Source organism: Sarcophilus harrisii, chromosome 2 (assembly GCF_902635505.1).
Source record: "Sarcophilus harrisii chromosome 2, mSarHar1.11, whole genome shotgun sequence".
NCBI classification, from domain to species: domain Eukaryota; kingdom Metazoa; phylum Chordata; class Mammalia; order Dasyuromorphia; family Dasyuridae; genus Sarcophilus; species Sarcophilus harrisii.
In genome coordinates, this window is record NC_045427.1 from 130,695,813 (window position 1) to 130,713,959 (window position 18,147).

Sequence of the window (18,147 nt, forward strand, 5' to 3'; positions counted from 1 at the left end):
TTTGCTCTTCAATTTTGTGGTTCCTCTACTGTTTTCTGTTTTCAAGTACTGCTGATGGTATCTCAACAACTAAATATAACTGTCAGTTCTCTGAATAACCAAGGTCATAGCCCATAGGCTTGAATTCATCAAGGCCAAAATGATGCTCTTTTACTATCTCTTTACTTACTTGGGGTGTCAACTCTGGGTTAAACATTTTTGTTCTATGTTTTCCAATGCAGAGGTAATTTTTCTTGGTAGAGAAAATAAAAGCAAAATTGGAACTTCTACCTTTCCTCTATTGTCATTTAACACCATCCCTTTTACCCCCATTCAAAAGTCTTATCCCTTTCAATCAGCACCTGTCCCCCAAAGCAAATAAACAGAAAATTTGTCTTGGTCATGGTTTCCCTCACTACCTTAGCTTATTGTGAGCAATTTTTACATGACGGGGCTATACCTATAAAGCTTTCTACTTTCTATACATTTCCATTAAAAATATAATTTGTTTGGTGAGTTACACATCAGTGAGCATCCATATCAGTCTCCTTAGAGAAACACCATTGTTCCTCTTGGTTGGCATTGTCTTGAGAATGACTTCAGTTTTGGGAAACTGGTGAGTGGAATGAAAATTATGCCATCCACAAAAATAAGAAGTTAGGAGAAGGAAAGGGGCTTGGGCAAAAAAAAAAAATAATGAGTTCTGTCTTGGGTTGAGTTTGAGGTACCCATGGAACATCCCCTGGAGATGTCCCACATGCAATTATGATGATAGAACACTGAAGTTCAGAAAACTGAGAAAAGATACATAGATTTGAGAGTTATTTGCATAGTGGTGACAGGTGACTCCATTGGAACTACTGAGCATCAGGAGAGAAAGGGTATTTTTTTTTAAAAAAGAGTCTAGGGTACAGTACCCTGGCAAGGGAGATAAAAGAAAGATGAGAATTCAGTAAGAGAGATTGAGAAAGAGCAATTATACAGGTATATTTAGAGATGGAAGAAGCCTTGAAGTCCATTAAATCCAAATTCGTTAGTTTGCATGTGAGGAAATGGAGATTTAAAAAGGTCAAGGGACTTGCCTAGAGTCTCATAGTAAGTGTCTAATACAGGATTTAAACATAGAGCATCTTGATCATAGGTCCAATGCCATATTTATTACATTATGTCACACAGAACAGTATCACAAAAGTACCAGGAAGAAAAATGATCAGAAGTAAAGGGATTATCAGCAATATCAAATTCTGAAGAGAGGTCAATTAAGAAAAGGCCAGTAACAATTCCCATAGACTTGTGAAGGAAAGAACCATCCAAATCCAGAACTATAGAGACTAAATGTGGAGAAAGGATAGTATTTTTACCTTTTTTGGGTTTTGTTGTTGTTTATTTGCTTGTTTTTTTTTTCCTTTTTGATCTGATTTTTTTTCCATAGCATTATGAATATGGAAATATGTTTAGAAGAATTTCATGTGTTTAACCTATATAAGATTACTTGTTTTCTTGTGGGAGGAAGAGAGGAGAAAAATTTGGAGCACAAGTTTTTGCAAAAGTGAATGTTGAAAATTTTTTGCATGTATTTGGAAAAATAAAATATTATTAAAAAGAAAAAATAATAAAGAAAGAATTGTTCAGTTTAAAAAGGCCTTTAAGAAAAAGTAATCCTTGGTAATCTTGGAGAAGGCAATTTGAGTTGAGTGATGAGAATGGAAGTCAGAATGTTGTAAGCTGAGAAGAGAGTATGAGGTGAGAAAGCAGAAGCAGTAAAGACAGCTTTTTTAAAAAGAAATTTGGTTGTGAAAGGGAAGAAATATAGAGCAATAGCAAGGGGGATATATTAGGCTAAAGTGAAGGTTTTATAATGATGGGAGGCAGGATTTATTTGGAAGCTGCTGGATATGTTTGGAAGCTGGAAGGAAATTGTCACTGTATTAGGAGAGACTGAAAGTTAAAGAAGCAACTTTGATCAATGCAGCAAGCAACCATAATTTCAAGAAACCAATGATGAAGAATGTTATCCATATCTTGAGAGACTGGTGAGAAATTCAGGGTACAGAAAAAGACATATTTTTGAACGTGGATGGCCAATTCAGGAATCTGTTTTTCTTAACTATGTATAATTGTTACAAAAGTTTGGTTTTCCTTTTTTTTTTTTAATTGGGGGAACTAGCAGAAAAAAGGCTTGCTAATTGCAAAAAAATACTTTTAAAAAAGAATTTAAGAGTTAAACAAAAAAGATAGAGAAGAGAAGGAAAGGGAAAGGAAGGGGAAAATGAAAGTAGAGGGGAAGGGGAAGGGGAAAAGAAGAGGAAGGGAAATGGAAGAAGAAGGGAAAAGGGAGGAGAGGGTATAAGAGGAGGAAGGGGAAGGGAAAAAGAAGGGAAATGGAAGGGAAGAAGGGAAATGGAAAGAGGAACAGAAGAGGAAGGGAAAAAGAGAAAGAGAAGGGGAAATGGTAAAGGAAGGGGAAGGGTAAAGAAAAGGGAAAGAGAAGGGAAACAGAAAGGGAAGGGGAAGGGGAAGAAAAAAAAAGGGGAAAGGGAATAAGGAAAAAGGGAGCAAACTTCCAGAGGAGACAGGAGAGGATGGAGTTAAGGATACAAATATTTTTGAGGGTAGAGTAGCCCACTCTTTCCTTTGAGACTACAGCAAAGGAGGAGAGAATGGGAAGCTGGTGTGGTGATTTGAAATGTAGAACTGGGAAGTAGAATAGAAGGAGCTTGCAATGCTACGACCTTATTTTATTCAACAGAAGATTTTTAATCTTCTGTTGGGACTGAGGAGTACTGTGAGTGTCATGAGGAGAAAAGATTTGAACAGATGCTTTGCAGGATGGGATACAGATTCAATCATGGATGAATAAAAAGACTGCTGTATAGCAGCGGGGGCTCTGGTGAGATTATATAACAAACATTTGAAGCAAACACAGCTCAATAATGTGACTTTCACGATCTCCACTCTCATGATTCATCAGGGTAAAATAAATATTTTAGGAGCAAAGAAAGAAGATGGAGGGAATAATCCATGACTAGAGTTTGGAAAGAGATGAATAGCAACAGGACAAGAGGCTAAAGGACTCGAAGGCAGAAGACAGGGTAAAGTTGAATTGTTTAATGAGAGGCTCAAGATTTTGACTATAGGAAAAGAAAGCTAGAGCTGGGATGATGGAATGGGAAAGTGGGAAGCACTGGGATAATTCCTGATGCAATGACCAGCACATAGGAAGGGACGGGAATGGGAGGGACAGGACCTGTTCTAGGGATAGATAATACCCAAATAGGGAAACTGCCTGTCAGTGCAGGACAGCCCTTCCTCTGCCACTCAAAGAAAGCTGCCCAGAGAACTGAGAGAGCAAAGGACGTGCCCACGGTGCCACTGGTCGGAGGCAGGACCTGAAACCCAGCCCTCCTGACTTTTCCAGCTTCCTATCTATTACCCCCCCTGCTTCTCACTTGGCACACAGGAGATTGTATAAAAAAATGCAATTTTAAATGCAAATTCAAGCAATAAGATTGAATTAATTGATTAACTGGGTTGAGTGAGGATGTTTTAAAATGGTTGAGAAGGAATGAGGGACTGGGAGAGATGAAAGGATAAGGGATTATGATCAGACAGAGGGACATAAGACTATCAGGAATACATGTAGGGTTGATTTAACAATTTAACACTCAACTGTTCTCTGACTGCATCAGGTAGAAAGCACAGGCTTCCATCTGCAAGCACAGCACAAGCCCTTGGAAGGCAGAATTAAAAAACCAAATTTAAACTGAAGGGTTATGTCCTTTACCCGGAGAATTGTAGCGAGAGGAAGTGACCTTCTCAAAGTCACACATGTAGTAAGTAGCAGAGACTTACTTCAGACCCAGATTTTCTGAAAACACACTCTGCTTTCTTTCTCCAACTCTACAAAAACTGCTTCACAATGGCTTATAGTTCTGTAAAGGGCATTCAAACATGAATGGTATGTGAGTAGGAAATGGTTGTAACTCAAGCATCCAGCCCTCATGTGCAGCTGTGGATAGAACACAGAAGAGCTGAGTTCAAATCCAGCCTCATATACTTAGCTGTGTAATCCTGGGCAAGTCACTTAACCACTATTTGCCTCAGTTTCCTTATCTGTAAAATGGGGACTACAGGACTTACCTCCTGGAGTTATTGGGAAGATAAAATGAGATGATAATTATAAAGCTATACTTAGCACAGAATCTGGAACACATTACACCCTATATTAATATTAAGTATTATTATTACTGAAGACTATCACTAAGAAAAGGAGAATCTGAGAACTGCCTTGGAGGGAACCTCAACACTGATGATATTGTGGATCTTGTCATACTGACTTAAAGTCACTTTCTTCAAGTTTACAACAATTATTTTTATAAAACAGGGATTTCTAAACCCTAATCAGAAAACCTACAACAATTATTTTCATAGAAATTTCTAAACCCTAGTCAGATAACCAAAGGATCCTAGTTCTAGAAATAAAAGAAACCTTAGATATAATTTAGTTCATACTTCTTTTTGTTTAGACAAGGAGTCCAAAGCCTAGGGAAGTTAAATGACTTAAGTAATGTCACATGGCAAGTATAAGAGGTAGAATTTGAACCCAAGTCCAACTTAAAAGCTGATGTTTTTTCTAACACTATACCACATTCTGTCTACTAAGTAAATGATCCATTTATTTTTCCCCATTAATAAAGTTTTTTTTTATTTTCAAAATATATGTGAAGATAGTTTTCAATATTCAAACCTTGTGTTCCAAATTTTTCTTCTACCCTTCCTCTACCCCTTCCAGCACAATATAAGTTAAACATATGATCCATTTATTTTGAATCATATTTTGTTATGGTCCGGGCTAATTCTCTGGAGGGCCTCAGGATCCAGATCAGTCAAAGTCCTTGATCTTTAGGGGGAGAAGTGAAGGAGGCAGGCAAGCTGCCACACAACTTGCCAAAGATATATCCTGGATTATGGAGTCTGGAATCTTCAGCCTCTCTTTTTCCTCATCCTGCAGTTGAGTGACCCTAACCTCTCTCCCTCAGCCCTCCAATCCTTGCCTACGATTACCTCACTACCACACATTTAGCAAGCCCCAGTGGTAAGGAGAGCCATCACATCACCATATCATCTAAGTATATGCTTACAGAACCATTATCTCACATGGAATAGGTAATTAGCCTTAAGTGCTCAGAATTTCAGCCCTCTACAATATTTGACTCAAAAATATCTAATATAATAATAATAACTACCATTGTTCATTCAAATTTGTTGAAACAGGATTTTATCTGTAATGAAATTTTTCTGTTATTTTTTTTTTGAAATTTTTCTATTGATGGAAATATCAAGTAAATGACATGAGATGTTTTGAAGTTAATGACTGGTATAAGATGACACAGAATGAGAAAGAAGAAATTTAAATACTTGTCTGTCCTTAAAAATGAATAAAAATTAAAAATGATAAATGTGGAACTAAACTTTATAAAATTTTTTGTTCTATTTTGCAGAAATAAAATCCCTTTTTATCACATCTTATAATTCTAGTAGAGTATTTAGCCTGGCATCATTTAATTTTTTTTTTTTTTTCCGTTTTATCCTCAGCATAGTACCTGGTACATGGTGGTGTTCAAAATATACAAGGTGAATTGAATTAAGTCCTTTGGGTACACTAAAGATCCTTGTCTGGTTATATGGATAGAGAAGTTGTTCAATAAATACAACAAGATGAGTTGAACTACTTACTCTTTTTATACTAGGGCAATCCAGTCATAGCAAATAAAAATGGAAAAAAAAATCTACTTATCTATTAACATACCATTTTCATTCAAATTTTAGGACATGATTAAATTTTGCCATTAGGAATTGCTGCTTAATTAAGAGAATTTTAAAATGTAAAAAGGGATTATTTGAGATAAGAAGATAATTTAATAACTTAAAAAAATAATTCACAGAAAAAAGGACAGGAAAAAAAAAAAGCTGATAAATCAATACAGGAAGACCACCAGCTAAAATTTCAAAGCACCAAAGAAAAAACAATTGTATTGCAAGAGAATAAATGTAAGTGCTAAAGGTAGGATGAATTATTTAGATGTGATCCATCTTTTCTGTAGAAGCCTGTGAAATCTGATTAACTCACTCAAACTGAAGATAATGATTTATGGTACAAGCTCTTTTTTTCTCTGGCAACATGAACATGATAAATGTTTGAGTAAATAACAAGGACACTATTACAATGGTACATTGATATAATGTGTATACGTAAAATACAAGAATCTTGGGTTGATTTTTTGTGGGGTTTTTTAGCCCAGAGCAGCAAAAATTCCAAGCAGTATTGTGTGTGTTTCCACTAGGCTCCTGGCTTAATCATGCTTTCACAGCTTCCAGGTGAGATTTCAAATAGAACTGATGGTTGAAATGTGTCTTTCAGGTAAGTCAAAACTGAATACATGAAATCAGTGTCAGTGTTGGAACGGGTCTCAGAGGGCATGTAGTCCAATCCCACCTGAAGCATGATTTCCCTTTATGACATACTTGACAAATGGCCTCCCCGCTTCTTCTTCCAAATTAATTGGATTTCACTGACAAATTCATGGATTATTTTAAATGAACAAACTATGATGCTATATGGAAACATGCAAATGGGATGACCATATAATGTTCAAGGGCCAACATACCAGACTTCTTGATATAAGAATTCATCCCTTGATCAGAATTTCAAACCCCAATTCCTAATATGTTCCCACAAAGGAAAGGAAAACCTAATCCATATTTGACCTGTGATTTACTGCCAATTCACTATTAATTATTAGAAACAATCTTCTGCTACACACAGAGAAATGTTACTCTCATTGTTTCTACTTCCTCTCCTCTCACTTCTCAACCTTTTGTCATTTCTCGTCTGACTTCACAATTTAACTATTTTCTCTAGGTAAATAAATAAAATAAATATTACTTCTCACTCTGGTTCTCATTGTTTGGTCTTATAAGGAAAGGTCCCAAATCAGGATCATTTGGGTTTTGTTTATTTGTTTGGTTTTGGCCACGCTAGGCTCAGAGGGAATGTAACATTGTTGTTTTGGCCAGAGACCTTGAGGGTCTTCCCCTCCCAGAATGATTCGTTTTAAGAAAACAAAACAAAACAACAACAACAAAAAAACTCATTGGACAGCTAAATGGAGCAGTAGATAGAGCACAAAGGCCCTGAATTCAGGAAAATCTGAGTTCAAATCCAGCCTCAGATACTTCCTAGCAAAGCACTTAATGCTCAATTGCCTTGGCAAAAATAATAATAATAATAATTCACTCATTTATTTTGATTAGGTAAGAAAATCTATCCTTTGCTTTATTTCTTTCTTTCTTACCCTTAATCACTGAGTATACCTTCTTTAAATTAAAGAACTTATTTTAAAAGGCCACAGTCTCCCATTTCATCCCGAGCCATCTCTTGTCATCCTGATCTGTATCTGATCTCTGGGCCCACTGGCTCTGAGGCGAAAGGGAGGCAGGTGACCTTGCACAGCTCTTCCTCATTCAAAGCCAATCCACTTGCATGTCCCAGTATCACCTCCCTGACATCTTGGTTGTCTTTGAGAACAAAGGACAAACAATAACACCTTTCTCTAGGTGGTCTAATAGCAGGTAGGTGATATTCTGTTTTACATAAGAAGAAACTGAGACTCAGCAGCATGAAGTGACGTGTCCAAGATCATGCAACCAGTAAGTGTGGGATGCAGGACTAGGATTCAGGGAGCAAGGCTCATAGCTGCTTCCAAAGCAGGGAATCCTGGGGGGGGCCATGGGCAACCTTATAGTTTCTAATATAGGTAATTCTTTGGTTTAAAAGAAAAAAAAATGGTCTCTCCTTTTGGAACCTCAGGCTTCAATGTCTTTATATCACTGTAGATATAAAACTTCAGTTATATTTGTTAAAACTACATACTAAGTGTTGCTCTGTGACAAATGGGTTAACTGAGTGCACAGCTGGTCAGGCAACAAGCTAGTCTCAGAGAAGGAATTTCTGGACCAGCAGATTGGCTATCCTTGCCACTGAAACCCCAAACAGCGAAAAGAGTGGGCAGCGAAGCATGAGCCGAGCTGGCAGAGTTGGCCCAACTTGGAGTTTACCAGACTGCACACAGTAGTTGTGTTTAAGGGGATACTTTCCTGGCAAGGTGGCAGATTCAGCTGGTTGCAACCTCAACCACCCGGAAGAACCCAGAGTCTAGGAATCATAAAAATGGAAAGAATCTGAGAAATCACAAAACCTAATCAACACCTTTTCCAGGTGAGAAAACGGAGACTCGAGGAAGGGAAAGGATTTGCCAGGAGGTATAAAGATAGCTTATGGCAGATCCAGGATGAGAATGCTTCTCATGACTCCCAGACTGGCACTGTTTCTACTATCCCAGTTCTTTGGAGAGGGAATTTTCTCTTATGGGACTGCTTGCGAAAGGCAATGTGAATCTATCTTTTCATTCAGTCATAGATAATTTGTTTGGACAACAAATTTACCCAGTATGTTCAGGGTTTATGAAATTATTCACTACTTACTAACAAATTTCATGAGCTGATGAATCGGTCCCCAGGAAACAGGGAATACAAAGAAATCCAGCCTAATCTTTGAATAGACAATTATTTTGAAAATCTCTTGGTCAGCATGTTGCAGAGCACACTTTCTGTAATAATGGTCTCTGTGGATTCAAGTTTCTTCTGCTGATAGGGATTTCAGTACTCACCATGGAACCAGGGCGCAATTGTGTCTGAATTTTTCTCAAAGCCAGCTCTCAGTGGGATCTGCTCCTCCTTAAACCACGTGATGATGTTTTCTTGGTCTGAGTGGGACACCGATCTTTTCACTCCCTGATTTCTGTCATTTGCAAAGGATTAATATTTTCAGTTAAACTTAATATTAGAGATAAAATTGATATCTTCTTAAGGGTTACAATATACATTTAAAACTCCAAGCTATCCTGTCAAAGGTAGCAAGATATTTTTTTCCCTTACTATGCCCTATGACCAGAAAATAGATCCTTTTCCACAACTTTCCAGCCATCTTGACAAATGCACCTGACAAAAATGTCATGAAAATTTAAGTGAGCCATGGATATGACCAACCGCTGGGTTGACTTTAATTCATTTTTAATATTATCTTGGAGCTTCATTAACTCCCAATTAAAATCTGAGAAATTAAGTATTAATATGTGGAGACTGCCTCTAGCATAAGTTTCCTGGAGAGAGCCTATTTGTAAGCAAAACATTCAAATCAAATTAAGTCAGCTTGCCTCAAACTTTTCATCCTTCTGTTTCCTATTTTTTCCTCTGCTTTCACTAATCTCTTTGGCTCACTTCCCTTCTCTCTCTTCTTTACTTTGAAGGTTTAAGTTCAGTTAAAAGATATCTTCAAAAATAAGGGCATTTGAAGATTTATACAAAAAGGACAAAGCAATTATTGAATTAAATGTTGCTAACAGAGTTCCTGAAACATGACACTCCATCACTATTCTCTTTGCCTTTGCTGCCTTGTCCCCCACACCTTGGATGCCCTGCCCCTTATTTCTCATCTTTCCTTCAAGGCTCAGCTCATATCCCACTTTCTGCAGACATCCTTTCCTTGCCCTCCCAACTGCTAATGTCTTCCTATCCAAGTTTACATTCTGGCTACTCTGGATATATCTTGTATATACCTACTTATTTATTCTCCATTCAAATGTATGCTCTCTGAAAACATACTTTCTTGCCTTTGTATTGCCAAGGCTTAGCACAAGTGCCCAGCACATAGCAAATTCTCAGTAAATATTTGATGCCAGGCTGACTAGGATAAAGGTCAATCACACTGTGTCCTCTGCCTTTCCCTTAAACATATTTTCCACTTTGCATTAAATGAAGTCTTACTATCCTCTGATGACATCATGTCCCTAGAACTCCATCTTCAAAGGAAGCTTCTGAAGTGTTTTACATAATCTTTGTTGCTCACTGTTACTTCTAGACTATTATGCTGCCAACTTTTGTTATGCTCCCTTTTGTGAATTCCATAAGATCTGATCCCAATCTGTCCTCTTTATTAAATTATTTATTATCTTTATTAAATTCAGTTACATCACTTCCTAAGACATCCCCTTACTGTTTTAATGACTTCACACACTCCAATTATGATGATGTCATTATCCATGTTGTTATTTCCAATACCTCATCAATTCCTCATTTCAGCACCCATAAGCTTTGGATCCTGTCACCATTTTGAACAGTTCATCACCGAGATTTTAAATGCTAAAATACCATTCTCTCATTGCATCCTATCAACCCACCTCTCCCTCTTCCACAATTCTACTAAACCTGGTCTTTTTTACTCTTATCATGACCTCCACTTTCTCTACTCATCTTATTCTTCCAATTAAGCATTAGGTCCCTCTTCCTTCACTTGAATTGGTCACTAGAAAACAAGAAATCCAGGTTCATCTTTGAATAGCAACTGTTTGCTATCTATTTCTATTCTTAGATTGTCGAGTAAAGTAATATAATGATGGCAATTGCTCCCAGTAAACTAATGCTATAAAACTATCTGGGCTCTCAATGCTTCCTGGAAATCCTTTTAATTCACATCCACTTGTATCTATTTTTCATTCTTTGCAGTAACCATTGCAAATGTATTTATTTGCAAGTTCCAAATACCACCCCAATGATTTGAACTCAAAATAACAGAATTAGAATTGGAAAGGATTGAGAGACCATTTTGCCCAATCTATACATGACCAAGAATCTCTTCTCCGATGTCCCCACAAAGAAGTTATCCCTTCTTCACTTTAAAACCTCTATTGAGAAAGAATTTCTATTTGGGAAGATCAAGGTCATCCATTGTAAACTCTTGCAATTTCTCTAATCTCCGCATCCAAATTTCTTTTTATATCTTTACTCATCTTCTTTTCATTCCCTTATATTTCTCAGAGGAGGAAGTCTCTTCTTTTCAAGATTAGTACCTCTAACTGTGTCCTCCATCCATAGCCTTCTCATCTCTTCTGAGTGGTCTATCAGTTATCCTCTTCCTGGGCTGTACCCTGGACAAGCAAAACTATCTCTATGCCTTCAATCTGTTTGTCTCAACTGTCTCCTTTTCACAACCTACAATCAGGTTTTTGTATTTCAGTTTTGCCACTTTAAATACCTTCCCTTGATTCGCTTACCCATTGAGCTATTATGCAACTTCTCCTTCCTTTGACCAGCAAACTGTTTAAAAAAAACAAACAAACCCAAAACTTCAAAGGTGTACCACTCATTCCTTCTGTCTCCTATCACTTAACACTAAATCACTTATAAGTGGATTCTTACTCTTAGCATTCTACTAAAACCACTGTCTTAAAGGTTACCTTCTAAGCCCTAAATTCAAAGATTTTTTTCTCAGATCGTCATCTTCTTTGACCTTTGCAGTTTCCAACCTTATTAATTATTTTCTTCTTAAAAGGAAGGAAAGAAACAAGAATTTATTAATAAGCACCTGTTTTATGCCAAAAATGTGCTGAGTGCTACAAAGTTACAAAACTCTGCTCCAGCAACCCAGGGAGGCAGGTGCTGAGGAGACTGAGGCAGACAGATTTTAAATGACTTGCTCAAGATCATACACTGGAAAATATCTGAAGCTCAAACCCAAATCCAGGTCTTCCTAACTCCAAGTCCACTATTGTATCCATATCTCTTGAAATATTCTCTTGCTTAGTAATGTGGCCTCTCCTTGTTTTCCTATCTCTTGCCATTTCTCTTATCTCCTCAGTGGAGTCTAATCCCATTCCCACCCCCATTCCAAATTCTTATCCCCTAAAAATCTCCTATTCAATGCATGTTCTTCATTTTAGTGATCTCATCTATTCCCATATATCTTTAAAACCTTCATTGAGTAAGAACCTACGCTTCCACATTCCTAACAAATGGCTAGCCTTTTACTTTAATACTTCCAGTGAAAGAGACCTCAGTATCTTTCAAGGAAGCCCATCCCATTTTTGGGACAACTCTTAATTGTTAGGAAGTTGGCGATATTTTTAAAAATAGGTTTAAGTCTACCTCTTTGCACCTTCTAACTTTTGTTAATTTTTCTATGCTCTGGGTAAAAGTAAATAAACTTAATTCCTCTCCCATATCTCAGTTCTTTTGAGTTCATGAAGACAGAAATCATGTTACCCTCATCCTTCCCAAATCTCCTCTTCTCTAAGCTACCCATTCCTAGTTCATTTAATCAGTCCTCACATAGGATGGTCTCCATTCCCTTCAACATTCTGGTCACGCTGCTCCTCTGAATACATTTCCATTTGTCAATGCCCTCCCTAAAATGTGTAGGTTAGAATGAATGTGCCATTCACAACGTTCCCTGGCCAGAATACAGATGGTTCACAAATTTTATTGGATGAAACATGAGATTTCACTGTAGGGAACTCCTGATGAGTAACTTCCTTTACCAATGTAGAATGGCATCTGAGAGACTATACCTCTAAATGTGTGATGAAAGTATGAGGAAATCTCAGGTAAAGAAATCCCCTTTACAGATGCAGGTTTATACCTCTTCTGCAGTATATAGTGTTAAGAGAGTTGGCTGGGGGGGGGGGGGGGGCCTAAAAGTTTAAATGACCAATCCAGGATCCTTCAATCATCAGTGTGTGTCAAAAGCAACTTTTCACAACATCTCACTGCCACTACGTGCCTTTTGAAAAGATGGAAGTGGATTTTTCTTGTGCAACAAGATAACTGTATAAATATGTACACATATATTGTATTTAACATATACTTTAACACATTTAACATGTATGGGAGTGCCTGCCATCTAGGAGAGGGGGGTGGAAGGAAGGAGGGGAAAAGTTGGAACAGAAGTGTTTGCAAGGGTCAATGTTGAAAAATGACCCATGAATATATAATAATAATAATAATAAAGAAAAAGAAAAGATGAAAGTGACTGACAGTGGTATTTGCATTGAAGATCATATTTTTACCAAATTCAACATATACAAAAGTCTGAGAGTACCAAGGGATTTGGTCCTTCCTTTGAAATTTTCTCTTGTAGGTTATAGACATTTTCTTATAACAGTATAATCTAATAACCTTAAAGATGGCAGCTTTATGCCCTGAGGCTAAAGAATATATTGTGTTTGACTTGGTTAAGAAGACTACAGCAGAGAATACAAGTGTATTTAGGTGCTGGCTATTCTTAACAGCCTTGAAAGGTACTCTGAAAGGTACTACTGGTGTCTAAAAGGTGTCCCTTAAAAATCATTAGAGAGCAGTTGACTTCAAAGTTCTATGGATAATTTGCAAGGCTGAATTTATTTTCAGACATAATATTAACTGTCTTGGCTCCAAATTTTTCAAATCTTCAAGTGCTTTTCTAGAAAGCAAGCTACAATATAAGACAAAATTTTCATTGTATTCTTTCTAATAGTAAAAAAATTGGATGCAATATGGATGTCCACCAATTGGGAAATAGTTTTTAAAAGGTGGAGCTAAGATGATAGATAAGTGGCAGCGACTTAGCTGAACTCTTTCAAAATTCCCTTCCAAATAACTTTAAAATAATGCCTCAAATCAAAATTTTGAGTTGCAGGGCCAATAACAGCTCAGGACGAGACCTTTTCCAGCATAAGAAAACTTAGGAAGTCTTTGACACTGGGGTGGAGGTCTACCCGAGAAGAAGGCAGCACCAGTGGCCACAGCAGTGGCAGGGGCTTTAGAAGTTTTTCTCCCAAAGACAGTTAAGTAATCAAAAAGAAATTACAGGGACTCCTTGCTAGCCCTGAGTACAGGGGGCACTGATTACCCAGTTTTGGTCCCATATCCAGGCAGAGAGGTACACAAGGGAGCTGGGGCCTATGTCATGATTAAAGAAGGATTCTACTGGGTCAACCCAACTGTTTGCTCAAATGTATGGTATGGGGGAGGGCAACCATAGAGTCACTCGATATTAGTAGTAGTAAGTTCTACGGAAGAAACTTCTCATTTTTATGCGAAAGCTTCTCAGATAATGAAGATTATTAAGATGACGGCTGTAAGAGAGATAACATCACATTTCAGGAAATTATCAAGAAAAATTATACCAATATTTTAGCTCCAGAGGGCAAAATAGAAATTGAAAGAATTTGCCAATTGATTCCTGAAACAGACCCCAAAATGAAAACTTCCAGAGCTTCCAGGTCATAGAGAAAATACTTCAGACAGTGAGAAAGGTCAATTCAAATACCATGGAGCCACATCGGGATCACAGAAGACATAGCAGTTTCCATGTTAAAGAAGCAAAAGGCTTGGAATATGATGTTCCAGAGGCAAGAGCTAGTATTGCAACCAACGATAACATACCCAACAAAAACTGAGTATAATTCTCAGGAGGCAAATGGGTATTTAATTAAATAGTAGACTTTCAAGCATTCCTGATAGAGGAAACAGAAGAAAATGAGATGGAAGGAAATACACAGTAATCACAACTGTGAATATAAATAAGATAAATTCATCCGTAAAATGGTAGAGAACAACAGAAGGAATTAGAAACCAGAATCCAACAGTATGTTGTTTACAAAAGACACTCTTGAAACATAAAGACACACAGAATTAAAATAAATTTTTTTTTGAATCAAATATGCTTCAGTTGAAGTAAAAAAAGACAGGGGTAGTTATCATGACCTCAGACAAAGCAAAAGCATAAACAGACTTAATTAAAAGAGATAAATAACCCAAAGAAACTACATTTTGCCAAAAGGTACCATAGACCATAGAGTAATATCAAATATTTTTTATATCAAGTTCTTCTGATAAAGGTCTAATTTTTCAAATATATACTAAATGTAGAATTGCATCAAATTCATAAAATAAGAGCCATTTCCCTACTAATAAATGATCAAAGAATATAAACAGGCAACTTATAGAAAAAAATCAAAGCCGTGTCTAGTCAAATAAAAAATGCTATAAATTAATGATCTAAATGCAAATTAAAACAACTCTGTGGTAACATCTCCATCTATCAGAAATGACAAATGTTGCAGGGGAGGGAAAATTAGGTACACTAGTAAACTGTTGATAGAGAAGTGAACTAGTCTAACTATTCTGAAAAACAATTTAGAACTATGCCCTAAGGGCTATAAAACCATGTATACCCTTTGAATAAACAAAACTGCTATTAAGTCTGTATCCCAAAGAGACCAAAGAAAAAGGGAAAGGCTCTATATATATAAAAATATTTATAGCAGCTCTTTTTGTGGTGGCAAATAACTGGAAATTGGGAGAATGCATATCACTTGTGGAATGGCTGAATAAGATGTAACATATAATTATGATGACAATGGAGTAGTTTAAGAAAAAGGTGACATATGAACTGATACAACACAAAGAGAAGAATCCTTGAGAAAAACCAGGAGATCATTGTCCACAATACCAGCAATGTTGCAATGATAAGCAGTTGTGAAAGACTTGTTACTCTGATCAATTCAATGATCTAAGGTAATTCCAAAGGACTCAAGATGAAAAAAAAAATGCTACTCAACTCCAGAGAGAGAACACTCTTAGGGTAGATTGAAGTATACTTTTCTCATTTTATTTTTCTTATTTTTTAAAAAAATTTGGCTAATATGGAATATATTTTGTATTATTTCATATGCATAATAGATATCATATTGCTTGCCTTCTCTAAGGGTAGGAGAAGAGAGAAGACAATTTGAAACTCAAAATTTAAAAAGAATGTTATAATAGTTTTTAAAAAGAAATTGGCCAAAAACTATATTAATGTAATATTATTGCATCATAATGAATTGCAAATATGTGGAATTCATGTGAGAAAACATGTATGAAAGTTTCTAAAAGACTTTTATGGAAGTTTTTTTTTTTTAATCTTTCCACACTGAGAGAGTGACATCTATTACAAACATTGCCCTTAAATCTTTGTGACTCAGTCTTATTTTCAGGCAATAGTGGGTAACTCTTCTGACTGTATATTTGCTAACTCCTGAGGGTATTTTAAAGTCAGTATTTTTTGGGCGAGGCAATCAGGGTTAAGTGACACACAGTATAAGGATCACCCAGCATAAAGTCAGTTATTTGTATGGGAATTTCTCACCTGTTAGTTTAGACCATGAACTTCTGGTGCCTATATGCTGTCGTTCACATGTGATACTCCCCTTCCCATCTCCATGTCCTTGGGTTGGCTGTTATCCCCTGCCTGGAATCTTCTCCTTCCTCACTTCCAACTCCTAGAATCCCTGATTTCCTTCAACACTCAGCTCAATGTCACCTTCTGTAGGAGGTTGATCCCAGTCCCTTCAACTGTTAGTATTTTCACTTATAAAGTTACCTCCCTTCTACCTTATATTTCTTATATATGCATCCATTTATTTATGTATATGTTGCCTCCCCCATTAAAATGTAAGCTTCTTGAGGGTAAGGATTGATTTTGTTTTTTCTTTGTATCTCCAGTATCTGGACCAGATGCTTAATAAATGACTGTCATTTGCTTGACTGAAGAATTAAAGAAGGAAGTAAAACCAAGGTAACAATCTACACAAAGACTACTCTTGCATAAGCAATAGCCACTAAAAAAGTCAAAATCTGATGAACTGAAATGAGTAATTCCAGTACCGTGGAAAAGATTATAACACTCACATTAATCTTCTCAGTAGAGAGACAGAGTACTAAAGATATGAAGGGAAAGAGATGCTCTTGCAAATGACTGCTGAAGGGGTTGGCTTTGTCTAAATATTTTCCTTTGTTATAAGAAAGGCTCCCATCAGAAATATTTAAGGGGATATGACTGTGAAATAAAAACAAAGGGTAATAATAATTTTTTTTAAATGAATGAAAATAATTATGTTGCAGAACTAAGAACAATTTATATTTGGAGAACCTGGGATAAAATATGTGGCCCTGACATTTGTTTCTGTAGAAAATTAATTTAACTTCTCTCTGAATCAATTTCTTCGGCTACAAAATGGAGGAGTTGAAGTAGATAGCCCTCAAAGTCCCTTCTAGATCTCTAATTCTAAGTCTAAAATAAAACAAAAAATACTATCCTTGGTGTTCTCAATATATAACATATTAAGATCTGGAAGTAACTTTGGAAATGGATACATTCCAAAATGTGTTCTTCCATTTTCCTAGTATGATCTGCATGAAAGATCATGTATAGACAACACTTGTATTAATTAAGTGAAAAATCTACATTGGAAGCAGGAGAGTTGTCAGCCATGACAACCCAATAATGCACAACATGTTCTTATCTTTCTGGGTATTGTGTCCACAGGGAAGCAGAAGATACCCATATCCTGGTCATCTATTTCCCCAGGCCATGGGAAAAAAATGGCATTTCCCTAACTATAGACTTCTAGTGATATGAAGCAATCTGAAAATTGTGGTTAGAATTTAGCTGTCAATCACTGAATTCCATCTTGAAATGTGGGGCTCTCTGCTGACCTCCTCGTATCTCCAACTACCTATTAAACATCTCAACCTGGATGTGCTGTCACCATCCTCCCACCCTCCAGAGCTCATGACTTAAGGGCCATCCTTGACTCTCCACTTTCCCATCCCCTTCATCTAAAAACTGCTGCCAAGGCCTCTTGGAGTTTACCTTTGTAGCATCTCTCAAATATGCCCCATTAACTCCTTTGACACTGCCATCACCCTGGTAAAGGCCCTCATCAGCTTATTGACTAGAGCTTTTCAATAGGAAAAATATAAATATAGAGACGTAATATTAATTTTCTTCCATTAAGTTACAGAATTCTTTTATATTTTTTCTCAAATAAGGAGAGAAATATTTAATGGTCACAAAGAGGGAGACTTTCTTCATGTCTTCTCCCAGTTTTTATAGATGAGGAAACCACTTCAGGGAAGCAAAGTGACTCACATATGAATCAGGGCAGAATCACGATGGAAAGCTTAGCACATAGTAGCCACTTAATAAATGGTTTATTGATTGATAAGTCTGCCCTCTTAAAGTACTCTTTTTTTTAAAACCACATTTCCTAGATCTTTTATTTCTAACTGCTCTCTATCCTCACTCTAGCTAAAATGTGAAACATTAAATAATATCAGGAGAAAAATTAAATAATAAATAATAATCAGGAGAAAAAAAACCTTTTATAGCTAAAAAACAAGAGGAATAGGAAAGTTCTGCTATGACATCACTATCATTTTCCATCAGATGTTAGCCAAAGCAAGTTA

General features: G+C 36.6%; 1 protein-coding gene across 4 annotated transcripts in view; it reads right to left on the minus strand.

Annotated features, from left to right (window-relative positions):
• The window catches only part of SH2D4A (SH2 domain containing 4A), a 112,638-nt gene that overhangs the window by 24,435 nt on the left and 70,056 nt on the right, over positions 1 to 18,147 (minus strand). For all 4 annotated transcript variants that reach the window (XM_031950816.1, XM_023494739.2, XM_031950815.1 and 1 more), the window contains exon 8: positions 8,709 to 8,839. In XM_031950816.1, the coding sequence (XP_031806676.1) occupies positions 8,709 to 8,839 (131 nt within the window). The remainder of the gene's footprint in view (positions 1 to 8,708; positions 8,840 to 18,147) is intronic.